At 49.0% G+C, this 14,373-nt stretch overlaps 1 protein-coding gene across 5 annotated transcripts in view; it reads right to left on the bottom strand.

Annotated features, from left to right (window-relative positions):
• The window catches only part of MAP1B (microtubule associated protein 1B), an 89,294-nt gene extending 76,820 nt beyond the window's left edge, over nt 1-12,474 (bottom strand). For all 5 annotated transcript variants that reach the window (XR_006889325.1, XR_006889324.1, XR_006889322.1 and 2 more), the window contains exons 1-2: nt 11,920-12,474; nt 4,082-4,183 (exon numbers count right to left, since the gene is read on the bottom strand). Coding sequence is in view for 1 of the 5 variants with exons in the window: in XM_046665877.1 (XP_046521833.1) it covers nt 4,082-4,183; nt 11,920-12,103 (286 nt within the window). In the remaining 4 variants the exon portion in view is untranslated. The remainder of the gene's footprint in view (nt 1-4,081; nt 4,184-11,919) is intronic.
• Between the last annotated feature and the right edge of the window lie 1,899 nt (nt 12,475-14,373).

The following is a 14,373-nucleotide window of genomic DNA, read 5'->3' on the forward strand; positions in this document are numbered from 1 at the left end:
AGGCAACTGCTTCTCTGAGAAACATCTTTAATACAAACTAAAAAAATTACTACAAAAAGGAAGCCAGCCAATATCTAAAGCCACTATTCCCCATAGATAGTAACCATGACCAAATATGCAAGTCAAATAGATTTCAACAAGGGAGACAACATTCATACTAGCTTACGTTTATCGCTTTACCACGTGACAAGCACTGTTTGAAGACCTTTACTCCCATTAATTCATTTGATGCTCAGGAAACCTCTGAGGTAGAAGTGAAGGTCCCCATTTTACAAACAGCAGAACTAAGGCCCAGAATAGTTAAGTAACTTGTCCAAGATCCCACAGTAAATAAATGTCAGAGCAAGGATCAAACAGAGGTAGTCCAGCTCCAGACTCTGCACTCTTAATCATTGTGCTATGCTGCTGGTGTGGATTTGGGTTACCAAAAAATGTTAATTATTTTAATAGGCACAAAGAAGTGGCAAAACGAAATGAAAACTGGAATTAATTTCCATTCTGGCGCCCCTGCCCTGGGAACGGTCTGTATTTGTTGTTTTGAAATGTCTGTCTGTCTGACAGAGATGATCAGGAGCACATCCCGTAAGCCCGAGGAGATGCTCCTCCACAGGTCTGTGCAGGTGGACCTAGAGGCAAGTTAGGGAAGAAAGAAACAGACTCCACATGGCACGGCAAGCCTCGCTCTGCTCTTGTGGCGAGACTTGTAAAAATGACTCTCTTCCAACATGAATGAGGTACAAATAACATGCTATAACGCATAAATAAAAATTGTATCATAGGCTTTGAACTCATCAATATAAGAAAATACATGGCTATTGCTCTATTTTGGGAAGCCTCAATTGTGGAGCTTTCCCTTGTGTGAAAGACTGGGGAGTGTTCATGAAAGAACCTAACCTTTTCCCTCAAGACAACTGGTCTCACCTGAGCCCAGCTTAGATGTGGCCAGGAATGGTTTCCCTCAGGGCAAGTCAGCAGAGACCTGCCAGGACACAGCAGCCATGCGTGGAAGGATCTGGAGGGAAAGCAACGCTGAAACAGGTTTGAGACAGTAAGCTGGCCCTCGATGATTGACCATCCCAACAACTACAGTAAGAATTATAGTAAGAACCATTCCAAGAATTACAGTGTGCCAGAGCTGGGGAGGGCTTAGTCAGCCCAGGGCGCACATTCAGGGAACAGGGGGACCCACCAGCTCACCATTCATACTCTACAACCCCCGCCCTCTGCAGAGAAAGCATCACATTCCAGGTTCCTGCTCCAAGGATATTTGTTCCAGATGAGTAAACCTTTCAGAGTGGTCTGGAACGAGATGCAAGTCTGAAGAAATAGGTAAATTGAATCTCAAACCATATTTAAAACCTAGTATGAACACACAACCTGGTTGTGCCACCTGCACAAGCTGTTAGCTGCATGGGAGGCTGTCGCCAGTCTTTCACTAGGACCACCAGTTCTTCAAGACAACACAGCTGTAACACCATGAACGTGAAACAGATACGAGAGCAACCGAGCTCCTAATCTCCTTGTGTCCAGGGAAACCACGGACATGTCGCTCCAACTCTGCTCGCCTCAACGAAACAAGACAAAACCAACTCCGCCTGGATCTGATGCAGTCACCTGCTCCTCCTCTTACAGGAAGAAGAGCGCAAACCAAGTGGTGACACGTCTGGGTCGCTCGTCGCTGAGCGCTCACCGCCCCCCTCCCTCACCGCCTGGCTCACTGTAGGTGCTATTTAAGTGTTTTTAACTGACTGAATGAATGGCTTTATTTTTCAGAGGCTCCATCCTTCATCTTGTTCCTTGCCTCTCAGCTAACTTAGGAGCTTGAAACTCTAAATGCAGAGGGTCAGCTGACTCCATATTAGGGGCTTGAGGCACAGGCTTTAGCTCCTCCGGAATCCCAGTGAGTGGGGAAGAGACCACCAGCCTTGGACTCACTGACAAACAGACTTCAAATTTTCCCATAAACCCTCCAGTCTGTTCCGCAGAAGCTAAAGGCTTCCTTGGGCCCAGCCCAGCGATCATCCTCTGATCCCCACCCTCCAGTTTTGCATCCTTGTCCTCTGGCGAACATCTCTTCTCTCTAAAACACACTGACTTCCTGAGCTGAGTCTGACACGCGCTTTCCTCCTTGCTGGCAGCCTTGGTTAGGAAGCTTCAAGCCACTCTGCACACTCCCCCTGATGCCCTCTCCCTGGGGCATCACTCCAGGGCTCAGTTCAGATGCTCAGTTCACAGAGGCGAGGCCGGCCCTGCATGGTGCACTCACAGGCTCGAGGGGAGGTCATCACATCTGTCCTTCTCGGGGTGGGCAGGAATGGGAGGGTCTCTGGACACAGAGCTGGCACAGCCCTGATGCCAGTGGGTAGGTGGCCAGTCCTCATCCCAGGTGATGGCAGGAAAAGTAGGGGGATGGGTACATTAGGCTAAAGTAGCATTTTAGGGGCCCTGGCCTTCCTGTCCGCAAGAGTAATACCAGGTCCTTGCTCCAAAAATGGTTAATTCTTTAGCAATTCTTGCAGCCCTTCATTTTGCAAAACACAGCTGTCATTCTATAAAGTCAGTCAAAGTGTGAACGAACAAGTGGGAATTATGGGATTTGTTTACCAAAAAAACACGTAGCCTTGCAAACAGTCATAGTAGGAAAGCCAGAGCAACCCACAGGGAGAGGATGGAAGTTTCAATTTTACATTTGGAAACATACTTGCTGGAAAAGGGTACTTCCCTTATTTCTCTTTCTGTGAGATGATTTTAGAAGTTATGGGGACGTGCAAGACATAAAAATGCAACACAGTAACAATGAGAGAACAACCACATACTGTACCTTCACTTCAGCAAAGCACCCGCTGTCTCACAGTATCGGGATCACTTTTCTCGCTGCAAAGTTCCTTAAGAGCAGATTTTCCACATGCCTTTGCAGCAAGTTTAACTTTCAGTGAATCTGTTCTTGCTAAGTTTTTCTTAGCACATTCACTCAATTCCATGCTTGAAAGCTACAGGTCATTTGATAACTGAAATGGACGGGATTTTATTCTAACATCAAACTCAAAGAGAAGAATGGGGCAGTCTCGTAGGCACACTGCTGTAGCCAAGTGTGACTCAGGAAGGCGCTGGCGTTCTGTATGTGGCTTCAAAGCTCAGTGTGTGCCAGGCTAATGGAATATGATGTCATCAGTCAAAAAGAGGCTAAACCCTATTTCTGATTTTATATCAATGCCCATAAAATTACCAGTCATATGATGAAATCAAGTAGACAGAAAAAGATTTTCTCTATTTTACATAAAATTTAAGTGATATTCAAGAAATAAGTTCAATACAATGTTTGTGATAGACACTGGAAGAGCTGCTGAGAAACACGCCCCAGGTTTGGTGTCTCTATGGGCTGGCAACTCTGCCCATAACCCTCCAATGTGACCAGGTGGGAGAAGTGGGTCACTACTCACAAGAGGGGACAAGATGGGTGGGGTTACTGCACCCCAGGCCCAGAGGCACATGTCAGAGTACATCCCCAGAGGGGCGCCAGTTAGCGAGAGCAGCTTCACAAATGACAAAATTTTGGTGTCCTTACCTGTTATTATTCTGTAGTATTCTTTTTCATCTCTGAAAGAAAGGCTATTTTAACAGCAGTTTGGAATTTCAAACTCTCCCCACACTAAGAAAAGGGGGAGACGCACTGATGAAATGATGGTGTCTATTTCCTCTAAAGTGCGGGAGCTCCCTTTTTCTTGGGAGGGAAGTGAGCCGTGGGATTCTGGAGTATCCATTTGTATTCCTAACTTCATCTGAGTAAAATTAACATTTACATAGTTTGCAATCCAAAAGCTCAGAGTACTGAGATAGAAATAAAAAATTACCCCAGAACTCAAAAACCCCACAAGAATCCACAAAATAGGTAACCCGCACAATGACAACATAGAGCCGACTTTCTAAAACTGTGGCTTCTTGCTAACCAAGTTGGTAATAACAAACACAAAGGCTCCTTTAGCAATAAGCAGAAGTCTCTGGACGCCCAGACGGAGCCCAGAGCCATGGCCCGCCTCCTCATCCCCTCGATCCTAGCTGACTAACACTGAACCAGCCTCACCTGGCACTTCAGGAGAGAACCTCGCAGAATGTCTGGAGACAAAAAGTTTCAGTTCTTGATCCAAGTTGCATTCGATGAGGTTTGTGTCCCATGATCGGATTCCTAAGGAAGGACAGAAGACAGATGACAGACATCCAGTTAGTCATTTCAGAGTGGTTTGGGAAACATCAGTGGAACATTTCTCAGGCTTCAGGGGAGGGTGTGGAAGCCCCTTTTCTGAAGGGCTTGGTGACCAGCGGTGGATGCCCGCAAAATGGGAGGGCCGGGGAGGTCTCTCCACCAGGCCGCAAGAGAGGGATAATGAGCAGTGTGGACTGAACTTTTGCCCTCATAAAACGTAAATGCAGCTTTTCTGGAAGAGTAAAAGAAAACAGTTATCAGGAAAATGACAGGCTTTACTTGAGGAAGGGAGTAGAAAGGACAGGAGGATGATGAGTTCTGTAGCAGTTAAGAGGCCCAAGGACAACCTCTAGCTTTCCCATGTCCACTTGTAGGCAGCAAGATGGCGGAGGAGGTGGGGAAGGCAGAAACACAGGGGCTGCATTCGGGTCCAGGACTGTGTGTGAAATGACGCCGTGCAGATTCTGCGTGCGTCAACAGTTTCTTTTCTTTACTCATCCCTTTTCTGACCTTGGTTTCTCAGCCCCAGGGCATCAAGCGAAAATTTGTGTGATCTTTGGTAAGAAGGCCGGATCTCAATCTTATACAGGCATGGCCTGTCTCTCCCTCCAACATTTATTATACCTGACTAGCCTGACAGCCAGCTCTTTCATTCACAATTGTTAGTTGCACTGAATTTTCTTATGCAGAGGTAACAAAATGTGGCAACTTTTTATACTTTGTAAAGCGTCCACAGAGTTGGGGGCCATGAACTGTCTATTCGCCCAGAAGTTCTGTTCCCTTGACTGGAAGCTGGGGTGAGAGGAACATGAGGGCGAGGAGTGCTGACGCCCTCCCTCCCTCGTCTCCTCCTCCTCCTCCCTCCCCGCCTCTCTCATGCCCTCCCAGAGGGGAGGCTAAGGAAAACCCAGAGCGCATCAGAGAAGGGAGATCCAGAGATCCGGGGTGCCAGCTGGGGAAAACTAGGGAGCCAAAGGACTCTGGAGTGTTTGTTTTTTCTGTGTTTTTGTATTTTCCCACATAGATGTCAATATGCAGTATCCACGACTGTACCCTTGCATGGAGCATCCTCAACTACCAGCACAAACCTCTGGAACAACAATCATTTACTGCATACCCACCAAGGGCAGAAGCTTGAACCCCCAGGAATAACACAGCAGGTGAACTTTCCCTAAATAAACACCGGGCCTTTAAGCATTTTCGCTGGTCATTAGTCGTGCATACAGACCTGGGAGGATAAACGGCAATGTGTTATTTACACACACCTCTCAGTCTGTAATGAATATTTGCCTTTACCCCCATTTATAGCCTGTTCAGTCTTCCTATCTTGCAAAGAATCAAAGGAGATTCACACTACACACACACATTACAAAAAGATTCTGGAAACTCAGTGGACTATGCATCCAAAATATCTTCAGATTATATAGAGGACATCTTTTCAACTATGAGAAACATTTTCAGATCGATGTATGTCCACTAACTAGAGGTAGAAATTCCTCATACAATCCATGGGAGGAATTCAGGTGTGGAGGAGTTCACATTCCTAAGAGAGGCTAAATTATAAGGGAAGATTTTATGTGTCTCCCTGGAAACATGGACAGCCTCAGTTTGCATCTGTGCTGATGGGGTATTTAAATTTTAACAAGAGAGGCATGTTGAGATTTTGTGGGTCCTTTTAGTGCAGAGATGATAAATGGGTTCTTTTTGTTTCACAGAAAGCTTGACAGGTTGAGAGGTCTGAATTCATTAGAATATTTAACCTCGATGTATACGCTATATGCTCGTCTAGTGTGAAAAATTCTCGAGCTCCTGTCTGAGCTGCTTAATTGGTGATGGTTGACAGGAGTCTCTGTGCTCCAGGTCTGGGCTCCACTTTGTCTTCGGGCTTGTCAAGTTGGGTCAATAAGCTCCTAATGAGACATATGTATTTAAATTAAATTCATACAATTTTTCTGCCTTTGTTCTAAGTGACGTCTAGATTGCCACACCACATGAACAACTCCATCTAGGGTTACATGTGGACTGGCTCTTACAGTGCCGTTTGCCATTTTTCCCTCGGCTTCAATCAACTTGTCATGACACATGTAATTAAAGGTTTGCTTTCTATTTCATAATCTCCTGGTTATATGATTTGCAATCAGCCATGGAAAAAGTACAAAACAGTAGGAAAACCATTTGGTAAGTTTTAAATTACACTAGTAAACAGCTGATAAAAATACTATTTCTCAATTCTTATAGTCCCAATGAAACTAAAAATTTAGACTTTTCTTTTCAAAGGAGAAATTTCCAGCCAAATTATGTCTTAACAACGCATAGTCACTACTACCACTGATAAAGAGGACAATGAAATCTTTACTACTTATTTTAGCTGGAAAGGAAAATTTTGGAATCAGGTCACTTTCCATATCAATTTTAGGAAGAAAATACTTTGTAATTACTTTGTGCCTTCTACTGGATAATATCAGTAAAGGGAAACTGGTTCTCAGTGAAGGTTCACACTGCATTTACCAAGGTACGTGTCTCCCCTTTGTGCCTAAAAGGAAGCCAACAGTGGACAGAAAAATACCTTCTTTCGTCCTTCCCACATCCTCCCTTCTCTGAGTTCCTGGCTGGAGGATAGTGGAGTATAGGTAAAGAGGTTCTGGAAGGCTTTCAGGAGTAGACCATCCTGGTCTCTGATGGGGCACAGAGGTCCGGATAAATTCCCAGCCCTTTTTCTGACTGCCCCTCGTACACACCACGTAAAGCCCTTTCCCGAGGGTTCACTGTCTGTGCCCTCACTGGCTTACCCAGGTGGGGTCAGAACAATTCCACCAGTTGGAGGAGATCAACCTCCACTTTTAAATTTCTGGGCCTAGAGGGCATATGTCACAACTGGGGAGTTGGTGGAACTCTCCTGCCTAATCTGGGGCTGTCACCAGCCCTGGAAGTGTGTGCCATCACTCTGTCAGCCAGTCCTCCAGCCACGGGGACCAGAGGGTAACCAAAGGTCCTTCCATCTCTGTTCTCTGACCTCAGGGGTAGTGGTGAACAAAGGGGAGGCCAACGTGACACGAAGATGGAAAAAAGAGAAAGAGAAGGTTGTGTGTGTGTGTCTGGGGCAGGTGCATCACAGGAGACGGCAGGGGGAACCGTGAGGAGGAGCAGGTGCCTCTGCTGAACACGGGCTGCGGCTCTCCGAGGTCACTGACCACGCCAGCATTTTGCAGGATTGTTTAATAAAACCAGCAAAGGGGGAAAAAAGCACCTCCCATTTAAAGGATAAATTTATATTTCTAAAAGGGACAACAGATTGAAGAAAGCAGTGAAATGATCTGTGTTGCATGTTGAAATGGCATGTGGTTCTCTCTGACAGTTATCTGGGCTTGACATTCTGATTTTCTCTATGAGCTTCAGTTGCTCCCTCAGAGAAACAGGCTTTGGAAGATTTTTTGCAAGTACCTAAATGATCAAGCTATAATCACAAGATTCTATGTGTAAAACTATGCTAAAAAGTGATCTTAGTCAGATTAAAATCATAAACTATAGAACCAGAATTAAAACAAAGGGAATGTTATGTTCAGGAAGGCTTTCTTTCTCAGAGAAAAGATTTCCTATTTTTCCCTTGACCTAACCTTCAATTTGCTTTTTTCCTTTTTTGTTAAGCCAAGAACTTCACATTCACAATATATACACGCTGTGTCATGCAGACAATGCCTTCCATACAGAGCTCATCATTTCAAAGCACTGATGATAATTTAGGCCTTGGATAGCATCTCACATTAGAAACAAACAAAAGACGTGATTTATAATAATTTACTTATTGGTCTAAAAGTTAGAACTTATTTTAAAAGTAGCAGTTAGAGAAGAGTAAGAATGAATCATCAATTTAATGACCTCCAGTTTGGGAACTGGCCTGTTTTTCAGCATGGATCACAGAACCCTTAGTAGATAAACCCAATTAAGCAGTGCAGGCAGAAACCCATCTGCCTTTCGACTTTGAAAAGTAAGAAGATGAATATAGCAAATTTAACATTTTCTAACATTTCTTTTAACTCCCATCATGATGTGTTTTTTTTTTCCCCTGTTAAAATGAAAACTAACCTTGAATCTTTCCTAGGTTCTTAATTCTCTGTCATCTTGTGCTGAAGACACTCAATAGATTGACATCAGAGAGTTACAATGTAATCAGCTGAACTTACATCTAAAACTCCACTGCGTTAGATGTTACCCACATCTATCTTTTTATGAACAAATCTTGCTGATTCCGATTGTTAACCAGAGGAAAGTTACACTCTTTCACAGTAATTTAAAGCATCAAACCGACACTTAGTATTCCTTATGTTTCACTTCCCTTAAAGAAATAAAATGAAACAATGAAAACAACTTTCACAAGGCTCTAGAATCCAGTTGCAAGGCATGGATGTATGTAGTCTATGTCCTCAAATAAAGGCGAAGAGTGGGAGCTCTATTAAAAATGGGATGACCTTTAAGCCCATGTTGGGGGCTAATTAGGAAGCGGCAAAGGAGTGGTAGTTGGTGGTAGTGACAGCGGTTTGGGGTAAGTCCTGTATAACTAACTAAAAAAAGCTAGACTAGTTGGACCAAAGATGGTTGTTTTAAACTTGAGGAGACTGACCAAACCCTGCGTTACGCTTTCTGAATACAGTGGAGAAAACGAGTGACCATCTCTCTTCCTTGGTGTCAAGAAGGATTCACCACGCATCCACATAGGGATGTTGCAGGCCTGCTGATTTACTGCATTTACCACCACCTTCCTACAGATTTATTTCCTAGATCTCCAAAAGCCCTCAGCAATCAAATGGCAAAAACCCAAGTCACCAGGGTCTCCAAACCCACAGAGCCTCGGTTAAGACAGGCGGGGAAAGAGGAAGCAAGAGGAGCAGCTTTCCCGGCCTGGAGAGCAGCATCAGAGCCGAACGCCCTGGAGCATCTCCATCTTGCTTCACACAACGGGTCCACAGGCACCAGCAACAGCAGCAGTGGTGCCAGAGTGACCTCTGGAGGAGGCCCAGCTGGGACCCGAAGGCTGAGGCGGCAGCGTGTCAGGCACAGGGAAACAGCCGGCCCGCCCTGTTGCTAAGTCATCTCAGACCGTGTGAAAAGCCGCGGGAGCAGCATTTTCCCTCAGCGCTGGAAGGCCCTGCAGCTTGGGCCGCCGCAGAGACCCCAGGGCCCAGGCCCGGGGATCTCCAGAGGAAAAGCAGCATCTGTTACTGCGCGGAAGGAAACGCCCCGCTGGCTCACTTGGTTGATTCTTAATGGGATCAATACAGCCATTTTGGAGTTCGGTGCAAAAACCTGACTAAATTAGGGAATTAAAAATCAGGAAGGCATGGAGATTGAAAAGGAACACGAGGGGGCTTCTGGCAACCCACTAACGTCTGTTTCTTGATCAGGGTTACACAGGTTGCCTGTTCTGTGAAAATTCACTGGGCTTCTCATTTATGATTTGTGCCTTTTCCTCTCTTTATAATGCCTCAATCGCATTTTTTAAAATTAAAAAAAAAAATTGTCAGGAAGACAATCTGAACTTCGTCACTAAGCGCTAGGGCTGGAAAAAAAGAGTCGAGACAGCACGGCACAACGCGGATGCATCCGTGTCATCCTCACCCAGATGCGGCTTGAATAAACCTCCCGGAACCAGCACTAAAAGGACGATGAGCAGGCACAGAGCAGGGAGAGAATGACGGTGCGAAGGTGATGGCGCACCGCCTCCCGCGTGGGCGCTGCCCACCAGCAGATGACTACACAAAGACCGGCCCTGGGAAAGGCACAGGCGCTGTGCGCTCTCCCGGCGGTGTCGGCCTGCCCTGCACCGACCCCAGAAGGGGCCAGAAAACCAGGGATGCTGCAGTGCCCGCGCTTCTGTCACTCACAGCCGTGTGACCTTGAGCCAGTCCCCTCATCCTTCCTGCCTCTCTGGGCCCCCATCTTTAAAATGGGGGCGATGGTCCCTCTCCTGGCACCACATCAGGCAGTTATGAGAATTTTATCGATAGAAAAGCACCTCCTTAATGTATTATTATCCTCTGGCAATGGTGCTGAAAAATACAATTTTTTAAAAAATCTGAAGTCATTGATTCCTACAGCAGCCACACCCAAAGTCGGAAGTGTGAAATTTTCCAAGGAGAAAATGTGCAAATAAACTAAATTAGAACGGATCAGACTAAAGGCCTACAGTTGGAAGATGAAGCATTATTGAGAGCTCAACTGAGGCATTTCACTGTTGAAATCTCTTATTCTTGAAATTTTTTCGAATAAAATAAGGCCATGCTTTCTGTTCACTTTTTTTTTTTTTTTTAAGCTGAAAGGGAAAAATCAGTGCTTTAAAGTGAAACAAAAGAACCAGGTGCGCAACTCCCGTGCCCGCCCCGCAGCCTTTGTTCTGAGGGCCAGCGGCCGTTTCCACATGCAGAGGCAGATGACAAGCGTTGATTTTTTCATCTAAAATAAGGTTTTCCTTCGGTCTTTTTTACAGGGGCGGGGGGCGAGCAGGGAGGCAGCGGGCGCGCCTTTGTCCGCTCGGCCGCCGTAGGGACCGCAGTGCGGCGGCACCACGCCCACCGCCGGCCGGCAGATGCGCCTCCGCGGCTCCGGGAGAGGAGCGCGCGCCGGGGGCGGGGGCCGCGGGCCTCGGGGGCGCGGGCGCGGCGAAGGGATGGGGGGCGGCTGGGGGGAGGAAGGGCGAGGCAGAGACACGAGCCGCCCACCCGGGACCTAGAGCGCGGCAGAGCCGGCCGAAGCCCCGGCGGAGCGCATGCCCGGCCCTGGGGCGCCGCAGTGCGGGGGCAGGTGCGGCGCGGGGGGGCACTGCGGCGCCGGGGACCCGGGGCGGGGGGGCTCGGTGTGCGCGCCCGAGGCGACGCCCGCCCGACCCCACGGCCCCGCCCAGGCTCCAGGAGAACCGCTATTCGGCCTCTGCAGAGCGCGCTCCTGGTGCGCGCACCCGGCCGGGCGCTGGCCCCGCTCGCCGCCAACCACCCCCCCCCATCACTCCCGAGGCTGAGACTTTTAAAAGAAAGCCCCACCCCGCAACTTGGGGACCCATTGTCCTTTCTGAAAGCGGTAACCAAGGCCCCGGGGGCGGTACGAGGCGGCGCCGTCTGGGAACGGAGCGCCAGCGGTTCTCCATCTCTGCGTCCCGGGGGTGGGGGAGCGGGCGTGGCCCCAGGACTGGCCTCGTCATCCCGAGGAAAGAAAAGATCGGGAGGTTTTAAGCCAGAAAAGGCATTTCTCGGGGGCTGAGGGGCGGTGGTGAGGATGATCCCCACGCGGGCACTGACTGGCACATGGGACTTGAGCCTGGGATCTGCCGGCCGGGGGTCCCAGCACTTTGCGGGGGAGAGGGGGAGCTGAAGGGAGTGATTGCATCAGGCCCCCCCGCCCCTTTGCTTCCTGGGGTTGCCGGTTTTTTGTGGCCTCTGCTCCTGACACCTGCATTTCATTTAGCGGAAGAGACGGTGGCCAGCTCGGATCTGCAGACCCAGCTGGTGACAGATCCCTCAGGGTTAGGAGACTCTCCCACCGGGTCGCAAATCTAATAATTCGTGTTATTCTCCCTAGTTAGCCTAGAAAGGAGTCCGGAGCGATGCGGAGGTGGCGGGCGGAGGCGGGGGTGCGGGGCGCGGCCGAGGAGGAGGGTGGCCGTCGCGCCCTGGGTGGGGTCGCTTCTGCGCTTCTCCCCGGCCCGACCCTGGGGGCGCAGGGCCTCTTACCGAGCTCGATGTTGCCGATGGCGCGTCGCAGGTGCTCCTCGGTCACGATCTCGCCGACGACCACCAGCAAGTAGAACTTAGTGTCGAGGAAGCGATGCGACAGGCTGGGCGAGGTGGTCGCCGCCGGGTTGGCCATGCCGCCGGACGGCTCAGGCTCGGCGGCTTCCACCACCACGGTCGCCATCGTGCCGGCCCTCCGCCTGAGCGAAGTGTCCTGCTCCGGCCGCTGGGCTCCTCTCGTCTGCTCTGCGGCAGGAGAAAGGCTTATCTGGGAAGGTGCGGGCTCGGCTCCGCCCCTGCGCCCCCTCCTCCAGGCGCGGCGCCGCCTCCCCTCCGCCCTCCCCTGGAGCGCGCGGCGGAGAGGAGCGGGGAGTGAGAGAGGCGGGGAGGCGGCGCCGCTTTTATATGGAGACTAGGCAGGGAGCCGGGGAGGAGGAGGAAGAGGAGGAGGGAAGGACCACCCGGCACATCCTCACGCGGTGGCTGCCTCCCCTTTCCAGCCGTTGGCCCAGGGCTGATGTCATCTGCAGCAAATCATCTCGCCCGCGGCCCGGAAGCCGGAGGGACGAGGTGTGCGGACAATGGTCAGAGAAGGGCCTCGAGTCAAGGGGCTGGGGGACCCTAAGGGCTCTGCCGCAGCCCTGAGGGGGAAAACACTCCCCAGCTGCACCCCCCACACGCCCACTGCCCGCTCCAAAGCCTCACCCCGCTCGTGCAGGAGCGCGGGATGGGGTTCCATTTTCAGAGTGGGGATGTTTACCTTGTCCGAGGTGTCTGAGTCAGGGCCTGTGTCGGGTCTGGGGCGGTGAAGCCAGGTTGTCAGGACGTGAGATAGCACAGCGGGCGTGGTGCTGCGGGGACCCCGCCCGCAAGACGGAGCCTGTCTTTTCTTTGGCCTTGTGGATTCAGGAAGACATGTTTACCAGTATTTGCCACCTTCCCTTAAAGAATGCATCAACAAGGACCGTTCTGGGCAAGGCCCGGTGGTGAAAAAGTACTGGCTTTGTGGCGCTCCTGGGAAATGAGGGGGATACAGATGCGGATTTCTTAATAATGTGCGGAACAGATAGTATCAGGCATAACAAAGAATAAAGAGAAGATACTGTCTCTACCCAGCAGGATTACAGTGATTATAATGTACTTTTCAGTTCCTTGGGGAACACAGGAGCAAAATCATTTCATGTGACAATGATGTCTTTTAAAACGTATGTAGCGTTGGGAATTTTTATTGCCTTTGTCCATGTTTAGAAGAACTCATAAAAATGATGTTTAAAGGCAGCCCATCTACAACCATTTCTCACAAACGCACTGAAGATAGCTTCTGTCCCAGGAGAGGAGTGGTGGAGGAAAAGGAACAAAGTGTGCCAACCTGGGGAGGTCATGAAAGACTAGGGACTGCAGGGTTAGGAGAGAAGAATGGCTGGAAATCAGAGTAGGTGATAGAGTTTTAAGTCTCGAATGCGTATTAGTAAAATAAACAAATAAATAAAAAATGGCTGGATATGCTAAGATTTCCAGAATAACCCCTTGTCTTAGCTGTTAACCACGGTGGCTTATTGGTGATGGACTCTTTGCTCTTAGCTCTTCCCTGAAACTCTGGCATGGGAGTCATGGTGGGCAGCCCAAGGCTGTGGCCCCAGCCTCCTGCCAGTCTGATGGATGGCGCATAAAGATACCATCTGACCCACAGCACTTGGGGTCTGCGGCAAGCTCACAGGTGAGCTGCGTTCACCACTGAGTAGCGACACAGAGTTTCCAAGTGAGATGGTAACAGATCATCTCTTGGTCAAGAGAAGGATTTCTACTGACGTTAGATAGGTGAGGCTGGCACCACAGCCCGTCATTGCTGGAGGACAGCTGGTGAGGAGGACCGTTTTCCAAAAGTCGGCCATTGGAGCTCAGGGCCAACTAATGATTGTCTTTCATTTCTCTGAACAACCATTCTTTTTATTTATGCAATAATTGTCTTCACCTCTATTTCTTTTACTTGTTTATTCTTAAATGAAATTCTTTATTGCTGTATAAATGGAAACACTAATACGCTTATAAATAGAAGGTATCCCTAAGAATATGCAAAATGAAAAGAAGATACTGTGATTAAGTTCCTCCTGTATACTGTTGTTGTTTGCTCAAAACTCTGACCCTGAGGTGCACCCTCCCTAGGTTACAAATGGAGATTAGCAAGGGTTGGAGAGGTGTTACAGACACACTAGCACCTAGCGGAGTTGTTCTTCATGTCGCAACAGAAGGTTGGGTCAAAATAACAACGGAAGAGCTTTCTTAGCGTGAGAGTCAGTGCGGGTAAGTGCCATGACTGTGGACCACTGAAGTCATCACGCACACTTTGACAAACAGACGTGCCGGGAGAGCACAGACTGGAGATGCTGACTGCTACTGGACAGCTTCACAACTCTGCACAAGCGACTTCTTCTTTTAGATCTTCAGTCTCTTCAT

This window comes from Equus quagga, chromosome 7 (genome assembly GCF_021613505.1).
Source record: "Equus quagga isolate Etosha38 chromosome 7, UCLA_HA_Equagga_1.0, whole genome shotgun sequence".
NCBI classification, from domain to species: Eukaryota; Metazoa; Chordata; class Mammalia; order Perissodactyla; family Equidae; genus Equus; species Equus quagga.